We start from the raw sequence: 14936 nt of genomic DNA on the forward strand, positions 1-14936 counted from the left end.
TTGCACTCCATTTAGCCTCGGTACCCGTCGGAACAATACGAAGGGCAGTTGAACGCTATTGGTATAACCTGTTCTTTCAAAATCGGTACTTTTCTTCTTATCCCACAGCCAAATTGGCTTATCAATCTGAGCACTCTACTTGTGAAAGTCTCATATAGGCGTCAAGCCGTCTTCCATTCATATCTACTTACTCATTATGCCCTGTTCTTCACATTCACCCGCGATGATGTACGGCGACTTTTGATTGCGACGTCGATCCTAGACCCATTCGGGCTCTTAGCCAACGTACACCTTAGGTTGTTTGCTACTCTGAGACGACCTTTGAGGCAATACACAATTTTGAACACCATCGAGTCTAATCTTATATGGCAAAGTTAGTTACGACATTCGACCGAGTGTAGATACAGTTGTTTTGCAGAACAAGAATCTCAGTGAGTGCCTCTAAGCAAGAACTTTGCAGTCGATGGGTCTCCACTTAGTGGTCACAGTTACACTATTTGTGCCCTAAATTCTCATACATTGACTATTGGTTATAACTTGTATGACCTAGCGGATTATTGTGACAGCAAGGGCTAAGGTTAGGCCAAGCTTGATGGCTGCTTAGTGCCACCAGTTAGGCAAACGCATGGAGTGCACGGTCCACCATCAATAGATAGCCTTTAGAATAGCTGAGGAACCCCGCTACTGAACAACACTCTACTGAGGATCAATATACACACATTTGATCAGTATCACGATCCTATAGAGTAGTGACGTCCATCAGAGCTCTAAAGCTAAGGCTTATGACGGCTCACAGTTAAGCCTGTTACGTAAAGCTAAGCGCCGCTACTATGTGTTATTACGTGGCTTACGGTTCAAGTCTATTTGTTCTTTAGCTTTCCTATGTTCATAATACACGATGTATACAGCAAGCCAAGTCTTCATTCCTTATTGTAACCGTGAGAATAATAACACTTAATCAGCCAAGCTGACGTGCTTAGTTGTGGCTCTCTGTCGGCGAGCGAGGTTTTCCTCTGGTCGCTCGCTCACTAAAAGTGAAAACAGAAGTTGCTGACTAATACTAAAAAAGTATGTTGCTGTTGCCTGGAGGCATACCGCTAGTCACGTGGGGTGCGTCACTCAAACAACCGCGATTGCATCGATTTATCTCATTAAGAGTAACTCAGCCGCTGCCCTAATTTAAGAACATCTCCATGCACCTGCCTCTATCGCCTCCATCGCTTCCCCACTCTGCCATCTTAATTGCCTCAATTACATATTGGACATTGCAAAACAATGGAGGTAACTTGTGAATGCGGCCGTACAAGGTTCACCACGCCGCAAGCTGAACCGGTAGACATCTGGATATGCTACTGCGATGCTGACAAGATGAGTTCGGGCGGAGCGTGCAGGATCAACGTGTTTTTCGACGCAGAGACCAGTCAAACCTACGATGCGTACCTTAACGGTCTAGGTAATGGTGCGCATTTGCGACGGTATGTTCGGACGACCGGGAGCGGGCATCGTGTTGAGCGCGTTTTCTGCGGCGAGTGCGCCGTGACCGTGGCCATCAAACCACCGGCCTCAGCGCCCCGGCAACCCTGGGTAGCTGTGCCGGCCCCATGTATTGTCGGGTTTGATTGGGAGCGGCTCAAGGACACGGAAAAGGTCATTCACTGTTGGACATCCAAAGCAATACTGTCTACAGCTATACCTGAAGGGATTCGGCATTTTGCCGAACAGCCGACGTAGCCCGATATCAAGGCTTCATGGACATGCTCACCGCCTATAACTGTGCAGATACTAGCACATTCAATACTATAGCATACATACTGCAGCGATCAACTATACCTTGAATACAATTAAGATTTGCACCACGGGAAGCGTTATTTCTATATCGAGCGTAAGCCCATTTCACGTAATAGAATTCTGAATGTTCTGTAAAGTTTACTTGTCAAAAGAAATGAAAGAAATACATGCTACTTTGAGTGAGTAGTAGCCAGTGTTAAACAAATTCCCTCTTATATTAATTGAGCTTCCAACTCCTCTTCGCTATTTTAAAGCCAGTCTTATGTGTGCAAAGCTTCGGTGTTAACTGAATTCCTAACAAATCTTAATCTACTTACAAGCTCTAGCATCGATGAAGCTTTCGAAACCCCAATAATCTACCTGTACCCCCTTCTACGGATACAGAGTCCTGATTATTAAATTTAGCCGTTCAATAGTAATTGTACTTCCTTAGGTCAATTTCCGAAGGCATACAAGCCATATTCCAGATTTGACGCTCGACTAGCCATGGTGTTATTACTTTGTACTTAGATAGACCATTTCCCCACGAATAATGGGAATCGCCTTTAGGGATCAACAGATACTGCTGCGTCTAAACCAATATATGACAAGGTTTAAGATGTGGTATCCTTTCTAACGAAGTATTAGTTATGAACGTCGAAGATGAGATTTGCTATTGGTTGGAGTTAAAGCGCAAAATCTGTGACCGGCTAAAATGCCACTAAGACGTCACGAGAATGTTCATTTTTGTAGCATGGACCCTATCAAGTACTTCATGTATATACCTTAACACCCATACTACGCCAGTGTCTGACAAGGACGCCGGATTTTCAAACTTAGTGATGTCAATATTGTCCACAGGCTCATTAATTAGGACCAGGGCATACAAATGGGAAGAGGAGAAAGAGAGTGGTATGCTTAATGCACTTACCTAGTAATACAATCAGTTTCAAAGTCCAGGTCCAGGTTACTCTCAGTAGGTTTTCACCCGATGGCCGAAATGCATACTTGACTCGTATCTATCAACGTGCGCCGAATCTATTTAGTGCTCGAGAATGGCCGCATACCACCTTGCTTATAGCACTCACCATTTCTTCTTATGTGGCTCAGTTATGGAGACAACAGAGTGGATTGCCATCTTGTGAATTGAATTTCTGCTATCCGAGTCTCATCCGCACCAAAGTAAGCACCAGCAAATCCAAGATGGCCGGGTTAGCCGATTTCGTATATAAGGGCGCCGTACAACGCCCAAGACGTTTGGTAAGGATTGTAACGTAAATGCAACTTGAACAAAGCTGATTGCATTAGCTTCCTACTACAAAGCCGATAGTCTGCGGGTTTAGTTAAAATTCTGCTATACTAATTGTCTGCCGCGAAATGCAGGGCATCGGCGGCGGTGCTTTTATGACTAATCTCATTACTCTCCTGTCTAACACTTATCGACCAGGGCCTCGCAAAAATATGGTAATTGCATTGTATGGCGCCATAAGCTGTACGAGCTTTTACTCTGGCATCTTGACGGCAGGCGTCTGTGCCCAGCTAGTTAGTTGGAATTAGTTCTTTTGGATCGAAGCCATTTACGAGGCGACTGTTCTTAGTTGTCGGCAGATTGTTGCTGTACGCAGCTGTTTATGTGGAGGGTTGGGTCTCTGAGCAACCACTGTTTCCTGCTGACATCTTCCGAACAAAACATATGCGGCGAAGCACTTTTGCACTGCTTTGCGACTAGGGAGTCTTTGGGTTGCTCCTCTTCTATGGCACATTCTAGTAAGTAGCGTCTCTTACTCGCAACTTAGCTGAACACATCGTAAGCTAAATAAACCCACTGGTTCGGGAATAGTCCATCACACAACCCCAATTCAGACTGTACTGTGCTTTCCGCCTTTAGTAGCAGGTGCTATGGTACTCGCGATTGTAGGATGGTTCATCCTCCATCTAGTCCCTGGTAGAACCTTGCTGGTAATTGGTGGGATCGCATTTCTGCCACCAGCATTACTGTTAGCTCTGATACTGTAGCAGTCGACTTCAGGTAATCCTTCTCAGTCATTTCTATATTGGGTCCACATATTTCAGGGAATGGTATGCGCAACTCTAGGAGTGGAAATCATGTTGAATTTGACTAATGCCTTCATTACCACTTCTATGACAATTCACCTGCAGGCTGCTGCCGGTGTTCTGATTACAAGTCTTCTATATTTAGACATCACTTTATGGCTCGGTATGGCCGAACTGCCGATTTCGACGATAATTGAACTTCGAGGCAGGCCAGGCAGTGTTAGTCCATAGAACAGTACAAAATCGACTTCTGGCTTGCCATCAGACTTGCGATTGCATCAACATTGGTGTTCATGACAGTAGAGATTGGACCTGCGACGCCAGGTCTTACTGCGGATGAAAAGGAGGAAAGGAATGGCCGTAGTGAAGCACAAAGTCAGCGTCCACTTTGATCGTTACATAGCAAGCAAGGGAATAGATGTACACGCATTCCTGCAGTGTGTCAGCGTGTCAAAAAAGTAGAGGATGCCCCACTATTGATTTGTCATTGCCATAGTCTATGTATCTACGTTGATAGCCTCCTAATTGCAAACCCAAGCTTAGAGGAATTCTATGAGAGAGCGAGATAATGCGGGCCAACTACACTATAACTTACTATGCAACTTTTAGCATACAATCTGCAGCAAGTGATGAATCTGGATGTCACGTGACGCAACTATAGTATGGTATGCTAAGAACCCACTATAAACTTGTATTATTATTAAATACGCCGTAGGACTCTAAGTCCCTCGGTACCTCTCCGAGTTAAACCGTACGGTAAACCTTGCCTTAAGGGCTGGACAAAACCCGTACGCTTCGTGTGCTCTACGCTCTAATAGCGTTTACGTTATAGTGTCTATAATGCGACGTTGGTTTTCACCTAACCAACGTAACTACCCCTGAAAAGACTGGCTATCCCCGATATTAGATAGTCTCCCCGTTTGTAATAGCCACTGAACTAGAACCTTTGACACTTTCGGAATCAACGTAGCCGCGGCGAGGTCGCGGCGTGTATCCAATCTTACCGGAGCTATAAAGCTCCTTAGGCGTGCTTGAGTCTCTTCTAATAATCCGCAATAAAGGAATACGTGTACGACTGTTTCAGGGGCTTCGCCGCAGCGGCAGAGGGGTGTATACGCTCCGAACGCGTCTATTCTAAATAAGAAGGCTGCGAGTCCAATCCGTTCAGACCGGATTTGGAAGATTATCGTGGCTTCTTTCCTCTTAAACTTCTCGTACTGTTTTAGACCGGTTCCAGGGGCTTCGTCGGCTAATGCTCTGCGTTGGCGATCATCTTGCGAAGCGTTATCGCTTTGTCTACGCTTTTGCCAGTGTCTAGAGAGAGCTTGTCGTATATCTGGTCCTTCGGCCCATCTTAGTGCTCGTTCGTACTTCTCGATCGGGTATGCTGCTGGGCGTAAGGGGAGCGGTAACGGCTTTCTTCGCCTGACCGGCCTTGCTTCTCGTAATATATGCGTCGCCTTTGCGCAAGCGGTGCGTAATAGCTTGTCAGTCTTTTTCTTACGAATCCGTAGTTCGAACTTCGTTGCCTGAGCGCTTAAATAAATGTCTAGCGGCGGGATCGCTGATTCAGCTTCAAGTATCCGCGTTGGTGTAGCCTTATATGCGCCGCAAATAGCGCGTAGGCACTCGTTTTGGGAGCTCGCTAATGCTTTGACCGGGCCTACGGGTCTCTCGCTAATAGTGTGCCACGTAGCCGCTCCGTATGCAAGGGCTGTTCGTATCACTACTGTATATAGTAGCCTTGCTCGTAGGAAGTCTATTCCCCACGCCATTCGTACGAGCTTCGTAAGGGCTAGCTTTTGTGTAGCGAACTTCGATTTTACTCTCTCTATATGGGCGTGCCAATTCAGTTTCCTATCGAACCAGACGCCAAGGAACCGTGCTGACACAACCGGCGTTATAGCTGCGTTTCCGAGGCGAACTCCTAACGTTGACGGGTCTCTGGCTCTTGTAAAGTGTATAAGCTCGCACTTTTCTGGCGCGAAGTCCATGCCGTGCCTAGTTGCCCATGCCTTACACGTCGTCCACGCTGCTTCTAAGTGTGTACAGGTTGTCTTTGCATCGTGGCCGACGCTAAGTAGGTTCGTGTCGTCGGCGAACCCTACTATAATTAGCGATGGGTGATTTGCTGCTAGCTCTTCGTACAAGGTAGAGATATAGAGTAGGAATAATATAGGTGATAGTGGGGAGCCTTGGGGGACGCCCGCGTTTAGTAAGAAGGGCGTGGACTCTTCGCCGTCGAAGCGTAGCCTAGCCGTCCTATCCTCTACGTAGCTCGTAACCCATGCCCGGACCCATTCCGGAAATCCCTTCTGGGCTAGGATCGCGATTAACCTGGTATGATTAACTGTATCGAACGCTCCTTTATGTCTAGTTGTAATAGCGAGGCGATGCCTCCGCGCCGCCAAGTTGTATGCGCTACGTCATAAACTTGTAAGGTTCCAGCATACTTTGGTTGGCCGCTATACACTAATTTTCGATGTGCCTTTTTCTTAACGCATGTTATGACATACACAAACATTAGGGGAGAAAATACCATAGAATTGACTGGAAGCAGGTGGAATTATAACCTCAATTATGACAATGCTCAGGTCATCCCGGCGTTATGAACAGTCGCCCCTTTTCTCCTTCGCCTTTTGTCTTATATCTTATACGTAGTGCATGGGGTAGCAATACAGTTGAAATTTTGTCGTTTCAACGTCTTATCGTAAGAGTTAGGTTGATTTGATTGAGTTGTTTGGAGCCTTGCCTCTAACTAAACGCCTTAAACTATTTGGCTAAAGGGTAGAAGCGACAGGTAATAAATATTGTCTAAGAAAAGACAGACCGTATTATCTCCAACAACTGAAGTAACATACGAATTGCAACCGCCGTCGGAGTATAAATTTGTCTTCGCTAGATAACTAGTTGAAGCGACCACTATTGGCTGAATAAATACTGTTCTGAGAGTTGGTAAAAACACAAGTTAATATTGGGACAGGTGCAGAATGCTCGGTATGAGTGTCACATACGTGTGTCCTATTATACTGCCATAATTGGTGCATTGTTGAGGTGCAGCAAACCAGGTATTATCAGGACAGGTGAATGCGCCAGGCGCCACGTTAATCTTGATTCCTTCTAGGAAGCTTTTCTCAGACAACCTTGAGTCCGACTCCGCAGCCAAGGCACGCTTGGTCGCATTAACAGTAGTGTGGAAACGGGACTCGTGAACCCACACGGCGCCTTCCGGGCGGCCTGTGATAGCCCAGGACTCATTCCCAAAGAACGAAAAGTGCTCGATTGGGTAGTCCTGAGAGATGTCGGCATCGCCGGCGCCTTGGACAGCACGTACTTCGTTGATAAGGCCAATTCGAACAGAAGACACTGAATGAGGAGGTATAGTGGCAGCTCCATGGACTGTGGCAAAGACCAAGCTGGCTGTGAGGGTGAATGGGGTCATTTTGTTGACGAGCGGTGGGAGAGAAGCAGCGATAGAGGCACGGCAAGATATGATATATCAGTGACAAAAGCCGACAGGTAAGTGCACAGTGTATGACTATCACAGAAATCGCTTGAGGGAAGCTGATCATTGAGAGGGGAAGAGTTGGTTATTTATATACCAATAGGTAAGGTGAGAATAGCATGTACGTGTTTCCTAAACGAAGGATAACTTGGAGATTTCCCCAGGCTTTGCTTACAGACAACAGAAACAAGGATTATTGCTAATATTGAATGACGATCTCGTGCTCTTAAGTGGTGGAAATTTGTGTATAATTAGCTTGTGGACCTCTTTGGAAGGCAGAACCAGGTTTCTTATTAATACACTCTAGCTGTAGTGGTGCGAACGGGATGGTAACAGTTGCGGGCCCATCTTGGCGCGTTAAAAGCCCGGGGTGCTTAGTAACGTAGCTGCGCAAGCACTATTATACGAGGAATTCATTCGGAACCTTGCACCTGTAAATTCTGGCAGCTTCAGACGTCAAAATTCTTCCACACTATTCGCTTCAATTCAACTGGCATACCTTTTTACTAGGAGGCAAGTTCTCATACAACCTTCGCGGCCAAGCTTCAATGAATATCTTCGGTTTAACAATTCAAATTCGGCCACGATCCGCATGTTACTCGTGGTTGTTCCAGCGTATTTGTTATTTGGGTATAATCAGTTTGACCTTGGAGTCGCCTTGGCATATCCGTCCTTCACCAGACATTTCCTTACTTCACTCATGACGTTAAGGCTTTGTTTCAGTAGGGATTGAGGCCTGTGATAGGGCCTATTCTTGTCGTATATTCTGCATTCTGGTGCTCATAATCCTCGAATTGGAAATTACAAAAATACATTTGTGAGCCTTTTGAACAACGCTTACGTTGATCGAATCGTCTGACTTGATTAAAATGATCATAATAGATTGACTTTTGGTATAGTGATTAATAGGTACAGCAGCTCTGACACTGATATTTCAATATCAGTTAAAGCTGATATTCTTGCACAAGTATGAACCTCCTGTAATTTTGAGCCTAATACATCATTTCGTTTTCGAAAGCGAACATTGTCTGCCATAGCTCATCATCATCGCCAACCAGTGGTAGTAATGTTTCCGACGCCGGTATCGTGGCAGATGCTGGGTACTTGGAGTTCAATTTGGCATAATACCAGTTGATAGCATATCTCCACTTTTCCACGTAACATTGTGGATGACTAAAATTGCCCTCTACGCCTCCGAAGTCCTGACCACTTTGCTTTCTATAGATTTCTATATGATCGATGAGTCTTCGCACTATTACCGGATAATCAACATGTTCTCGGGCTATTTGTGAGTTCCAGTGCCGATCGTCCGCAAAGAGCAGTTGTGTCAACGTGAGGTTTGCAAATGCGATGTGTGCGAACAAAGCGCACGGCGTTGCTGAATACACACCCGCTGGCAACCGAAGCCACATCTCGAAGAATGTTTTTGCTTCTTGGCAACAACTCCATAAAACATCTGTCTTGGAAATTGAGTGATCAATAGACTGTAATGAGTCCATATGGATTACTGGTTCGTAAAGTCGAAGCAAAACAGTATGTTCGTGGCTTAGAATAAGATCTACAAACTAATCAGCATTGGTAATTTTGACGAATGCCCACCACACCTACAGTTGAGCCTTTGAGCTTCAGGTACCTGCCGCAATATATCCTTAAGCTGAAATTGTATCGTTGAAAAGTATAAAGAAAGAGGTACTGTAGGAAAGACGTGGCTTCGTAGACTTGGGTGTGGAAACGCTTTTGCGATCTGAACAATTAAGCTCTGCATCCGTACAAGTGCAACTACAATCGAATCTGTAACATACTCCCGAGCTTCAGTCAAGTCGTTGCAGCATTGTTCCATATAGTTGGTATACTCTGGTGGCTCAGTTCGACGGAAAAGGGTCCATACACTAGAAGTGGGCAGGAGGCTATTAGTCTAGGCCGGAAAATCCATAACAATTCTGATACTTGACTTACACCGACGTGATATAAAACACTCCTAGCAACGCTCTTTTCTCAGCATTACTGTGTTCCTTTCTGACATTGAATCCCTTAATCTTGACATTGGATTGGTTCGCGATAGAACAAGACCCTACCGGCACCGTTTGAGAGAGCGGAGGCCTATTCAATCCAAGATCTCCAACAAGTCCTAGGGATAAATGCATGAGACTAGTATCACGTGCAGTTGCTACTGATTGCCAGTCGTCCCTACACATTTGTTTAGGGTTAAATCCACATCTAATAACTTGCTACTAAATGGATTAATGAAAGTTCAGATCATACTTACCAAGCAAGAAACAACAGTATTGCTTGCAAAAGATCGAGACTCTTCTCGTCGTTAACTACTGATTGCCGTGCAAAATACTCACGGAACGATTTGTCTGAATCGCCAGTGACCGATGATAATTCAAAGCGGCAAGTATACAGAATAGCGCTTAATAGTGCTGGACTCTCTCGGTTCGCCTGATTTGCTCTATATGGCGGAATAGGGACAAATGGAAAGCTGAGGAGCATTTCACTTCTATAGCTATCGAGTATTGTATCAGCCTTGACAAGGGGTATTCGTAAACCAGAGACAGTCTTGATTTCAGTCTCTGAAATACCATCGACACCCGCAAGCGGCGGAAATTGGGGCTGAATCGGGTCTGCTATATCGGGTATTGTTGAGGTTGACGGCGTAAATCGTGCCAATGGTTCACCGATCGGTTGTAGAGCATAGGCATAGTCTGTAGTGTGAGTTTGAGGGTTTCCCAACAACGACACAATGGCATCAAGCTTCTGCTCAAGGTTTTTGACGCGCCTAGAGACGTAAAGCCTGTTAGATGGACCCGACAGGTGCAACAGAGGATAATAGAAGAAATACCAACATAGACTTCCCGCGTGGTTTTCTCGGGTGCAATTGTGTCGCAATGCATTCCGAATTCGATTTGGCACACCTGTAATAAGACAAAGACATCAGAGTCTTGATAACCCATCAGAATATTATGTGCATACCCATGACAGGATTCGTTACTCTCCCAGATACATTTGATCTTAGAACGTGCGCATCTTTCACAAGCTTTGCGTCGAGCTGTAGTCAATTGGCGATCGCTACGATGCGAAGTAGGATGGGTAGAAATATCCATATTTCCCGAGGCAGTGTAGTAGATTGTGTTAATCTAACTGTAAGAACTTCGGGGTCGGACGTGAAATTAGAAAACGAAAGGCGATGCTGCTATTGGCAACACCGAATGGAAACGTCTTAAATTCGGATCGGATATCAATTTGATCACCTAGTCTGGTCTCTTCATCAACGGCTATGCTTGGTTAAGCTTAGCTCCGTGCTAACACGCCGATCAAGTAGATTCCGTGGATTAGTCGGCATCGGATCGGTTACCGTTTAGTCTCCGATTCAAGGTAAGTTCACAAGTTAGTTATTATAACAATCGTATTACTCTTTTCACGCCTTTCAGAAACTCGGAAAAAGTGACCGTAACAACTAGCTGTAATGAAAAATATGAGACGAGCGATTTCGCCTCCCGGTGAATGGGATTGAGAACCTAGAATTAAGCTTTCGCTCCAGTAACGGGAAAGAAGGTTCCTGAGAAACAAGATGTCTAATCGAACATATGGGATTCTAAACCGTAACGGACAATACTGAAGTTCGTCTATATACTCAAATTTACTTGCTAAGCTATATATGCATGCTCATTCCATGGTGGTGTTTATCTGGATTGTGTAAGCATGTCTCTGCGCTGGTCTGTCCGTCACAGAAGTGCCGAAAGTGCCAACAGTGCAGAGGTTTCACCTCGTCGTGCCTCGCTTGATTTCATCCAGAAATTTTCTACCAAACGATGCAGGCTGACCTCCATACTCTGTGGTACCAGATCCGTGAGACTGCACAAATCCACCTCCCTGTACAGAATAGATAGATATAAGTGAAACCACAGCAAGACCGTGAGCTGCATCACCTTGGTAGTCTACAAGATACAAGCCTCAGTGCGCTTAAATAGCCATATAATGATAATAAATCGGTATATATAAATGCCCGCTTAGTAATCCCAAAATGCTCGTTTGTGACAATTTCACCCCCATCCTCTATTGTCCTTTGGCGGCATCTTCATTCTTTACATCGGACTTCGGTGCTCCTCAATTGTGCGAAAGTGGGTATAATGAGCGCCAGCTAAAGCGGTGGGCCAGCTTGAAATATCTCTTTGGAGAAAAGCATTCCAAAGCCGCCTGGGCACATGCATGCTTTGGTAGCGCCAGCTACGTGCCGGGCGAAGTCTTGATTTAGTTTTCGGCCAATGCGCCATGTTTTCATTCCTAGCTCTTAGAAGCCAATACAAAGTCTTATGTAAATTTGTCAGCCATCAGCTATGGTATAAAATAGAGGATTTTCAGATTTGTAAGCCTTGCTAATGCGTTTTTCAGAATCTTCATACAGAGAGTTAATACAGATCATGACTTCTATAGGAGTAGTCGTGTTTCATCAGTGTAGGCACGTGTTAGTTTCTAGGCGCGTTTGAATATAAAGTATCCCATTTCCCGCCATGCGATGAGGTGGTTAGTATTTCCACACAGAACTACTATCAATCTTCTATCTCGTGTAACAATTCCGTCGATATCAGGCAAATCATGGCATCAAACAAAGCAGCATGGCTTGACGCTCAGGGTGCATCTTTGCAAGTACGCGACGCACCTATGCCCAAACCAGGACCAAGTGAAATCGTGATCCAGAACAGGGCTGTTGCGATCAACCCACTAGATTGGCATATGCAGGATATCGGAATATTCGTGCAACAATGGCCAACAATCCTAGGTTGCGACGTGGCCGGAGAGGTGTTCGAGGTCGGTTCCGATGTAACCAGATTTACAAAAGGTGACCGTGTAATTGCGTAAGTCATGTGCTTAGTGATTTCAGACACTCAAACTAATTATATCATAGGCATACCATCGGTGCTGTAACAGCGAAGCCTCAGGATGCTGCCTTCGCACTCTATTCTGTTGCCCCCGCTGCAAAAGCAGCCATCCTGCCCGCACCCATATCGTACGCAGATGGTTCGGTCTTGCCTTTGGCCCTTGAAACAGCGATATGCGGCCTAGCACTTCAGACCCCAGGGGAGGCTTTGCCAGGAGTCCCGACCCCGACCATGGGACTTCCTTACCCGAGGCTTTCTCCAATCCCTTGTGGAAAGACAATTATCGTCCACGGAGGGTCATCCTCAGTCGGAACGATGACTATTCAACTGGCTGTCGCAAGCGGAGTCACCGTGATCGCCCTTGCAGGCTCACAAAATCTCGAACTGTGCCGATCTCTCGGTGCCACTGAAGCCTTCGACTACAAAGATCCATTAGTTTTGCAAAAGGTCGTTGACGTTATTGCCGATAAGAAAACGTTTGCTGGTATTGTTGACGCTGTCTCGACCCCTAGCACATACGAGCAGGATTTACAACTTTTGTCCCAAATTGGTAATGGCGGATACCTGGTTTGCTCCCACCCGCCTCCGACAGAAGGCCTGCCAGAAAATGTCAAGGCGGGAATGATATTCTCAATTAATGATATTTCGCAGCAGATGTGGGAGGAATTTGTCACACCGGCCTTACAGTCCGGGCAACTCAAATGTGCCCCTCGTACACTCGTGGTTGGCAAGGGTCTAGAGTATATCCAAGAGGCACTTCAGAGCAATAAAGCTGGGGTAAGCGCGACCAAGATAGTGGTAGAGCTATAGACACTTCATCGTTTACAAGCATTACACTGCATGGTTCATAGAGAGATTAATCCTCAATCATCTTGGTCCCTTGAACTACTAATTTACGTGAGCTTTCTTCTCGCTATCTTCTTTAATCGTGTATATTATCCCTCTTTTACGCAGGAACTAGGAGCCATTATGTACGTTAACCATGCAACTTAATGTGGAATGGTTATCCGCCCAGGACTGGCTCATCTGCCAATTCCAAAGTTGATTTATAGAACTCTGAAAGTCCGGATTCAAGCTCATCCCGTACCTGCCACAGTTGACTATGAGTTCTTTACTCTTGGGCCATACGAAGCGAACACCTTCCATGTACATCTGTACACTATGTCCCTCCTTGTAAAGAACATTCTCATGGATGACCATAAAGTCACGCAGTTCAGGCCAAGGAAGATAGTCAATAGAAATATTATGCGGTATAGTCTCTTGGGCACGCGAAGGCCGATACCAGGCAGGCACGTCCTCGTAAGCCTGGGGATTTGGATATAATCGCCACTATTATGCCATTAGCTATAACAATTATTTACGGTGCTTGGAGCAAACAGGGCTATTTGAATAGCTTACTCGTAACAAACGGTATATCAATATATAGACAGCAAAACGAGTCGGCATATCGCTTACTTCGAAGTGTCGAAAAATATGTCCGAGGACTTTCGTGATTGGGTTGTCGTCATCCGACACTTCGAGCTGCAAGCTTAATAGGCTTGGGGATTGGGGAATGTGCACGAATGCTGACACACCACGCAAAAGGCTGAGGTGTGCCCTTAGGAGCATGTCATAACTCGTATACTCTAGGCAATCAGTTGATTTCCCATGGCGGACCCCACATATGCAAAGCACGGGCATCTGCCTCGAGTCTACAACTGTTGGACTCACACGTATACGATCATCCACAACGGCAGATATGCTGCTAGCAGTTCCCATACTGCGGAAATCAACCTCTATAGGAGCTTCAGAAGACACCATCCAGGCTGTAGGAATATTGTTACCACACCGGCTGTCAGAATAGTGTGCCAAGAGAGACGACACATCGGGCTGATCAGGAACCTGGCCGTGGTTGGTAGCGGAGGAATGGCTTAATCTGTCCTGCTCGGCTTTTGAACATTTCGCACATCTTGCTACCTCTTCTTGTGATATCTGTAATTTCGCAGTGAGGTCGTCCACTTCTGACCTGAGACGCTTCACCTCAGCCTCAAGCTGATCCAACCGATTCTTATCTTTTGCTCTGCGAACCTTGTGGTTGAGTATGTCGGCAGCGCGCTTGCGTTCTAATTGATCCTGCGTGCGCATACGTTTGTTGGTTGTACTCATCTTGACTTGCTACCTAGCCGGAACACAATGAAGAAGGTGGCGTGTACTGACGGCATGGGCTGATTTTACGGAGCGGGTCAACTAAAAGAGAAATGTTTCGGGGAACGACCATGGGCTCTCCCCCGTCTCATGATAAGTGGAGACCGGAGAAAATGGTCGACGTCGACCAGGTCCACCACAGTCACTCCCTGCATCTAACCGAACCTAGTCCATTCGAATGCTTCTTTAATGACAAATCTTCCTGGACGGGTGACATAGATCGAACGCATGGCGCCTGGCTAGTTCTGGGGTGCATTACGAAACGTAGACCCTAACTTAAACAGCCAGATTCAACTTCACCACATGTACCCAATCAATTTTAATCGATTGACACGAGTTAGCTAAGTTGTTCATTATAATAGCTTAATGAACCAATTCCTGGAATTGACTCCCAAGCCCAGAGAACCGGCCTCGCCTGATCGGACGATGGCCGTTGACGCTGTATGGTCGACGTCGACCGGTATCATCATGATCATCATCAATAACCTGTTTACATGTCATTACTGCAGGATGATAGATATCAAATGTTTCTATGTGAAACTTGA

At 45.8% G+C, this 14936-nt stretch overlaps 5 protein-coding genes across 5 annotated transcripts; 2 read left to right on the plus strand and 3 right to left on the minus strand.

Annotated features, from left to right (window-relative positions):
• The first annotated feature begins 1069 nt into the window (after positions 1-1069).
• BKA67DRAFT_576313 (uncharacterized protein) lies at positions 1070-1862 on the plus strand. Its single transcript, XM_046103564.1, has one exon. The coding sequence runs from the start codon at positions 1276-1278 to the stop codon at positions 1729-1731; it is 456 nt and encodes a 151-aa protein (XP_045955435.1). The 5' UTR covers positions 1070-1275; the 3' UTR covers positions 1732-1862.
• A 4533-nt stretch (positions 1863-6395) lies between these two features.
• On the minus strand, positions 6396-7628 carry BKA67DRAFT_648890 (uncharacterized protein). Its single transcript, XM_046105997.1, has 2 exons — positions 6837-7628; positions 6396-6767 (listed from the first exon to the last, which is right to left on the minus strand). Exons 1-2 carry the CDS (start codon positions 7262-7264, stop codon positions 6590-6592), a joined length of 606 nt encoding a protein of 201 aa, XP_045955436.1. The 5' UTR covers positions 7265-7628; the 3' UTR covers positions 6396-6589.
• A 534-nt stretch (positions 7629-8162) lies between these two features.
• On the minus strand, positions 8163-10055 carry BKA67DRAFT_377327 (uncharacterized protein). The gene is made up of 4 exons (XM_046096524.1): positions 9594-10055; positions 9284-9514; positions 8936-9234; positions 8163-8885 (listed from the first exon to the last, which is right to left on the minus strand). Exons 1-4 carry the CDS (start codon positions 9818-9820, stop codon positions 8320-8322), a joined length of 1323 nt encoding a protein of 440 aa, XP_045955437.1. The 5' UTR covers positions 9821-10055; the 3' UTR covers positions 8163-8319.
• Positions 10056-11923: 1868 nt separating this feature from the next.
• On the plus strand, positions 11924-13017 carry BKA67DRAFT_523083 (putative alcohol dehydrogenase; the record flags this gene model as incomplete). The annotated part of the gene is made up of 2 exons (XM_046098438.1): positions 11924-12183; positions 12234-13017. 2 exons carry the CDS (start codon positions 11924-11926, stop codon positions 13015-13017), a joined length of 1044 nt encoding a protein of 347 aa, XP_045955438.1.
• Positions 13018-13068: 51 nt separating this feature from the next.
• BKA67DRAFT_576337 (uncharacterized protein) lies at positions 13069-14446 on the minus strand. Its single transcript, XM_046103565.1, has 2 exons — positions 13606-14446; positions 13069-13536 (listed from the first exon to the last, which is right to left on the minus strand). Exons 1-2 carry the CDS (start codon positions 14350-14352, stop codon positions 13165-13167), a joined length of 1119 nt encoding a protein of 372 aa, XP_045955439.1. The 5' UTR covers positions 14353-14446; the 3' UTR covers positions 13069-13164.
• Between the last annotated feature and the right edge of the window lie 490 nt (positions 14447-14936).

Source organism: Truncatella angustata (assembly GCF_020726525.1).
Source record: "Truncatella angustata strain MPI-SDFR-AT-0073 chromosome Unknown BKA67scaffold_7, whole genome shotgun sequence".
NCBI lineage: Eukaryota > Fungi > Ascomycota > Sordariomycetes > Amphisphaeriales > Sporocadaceae > Truncatella > Truncatella angustata.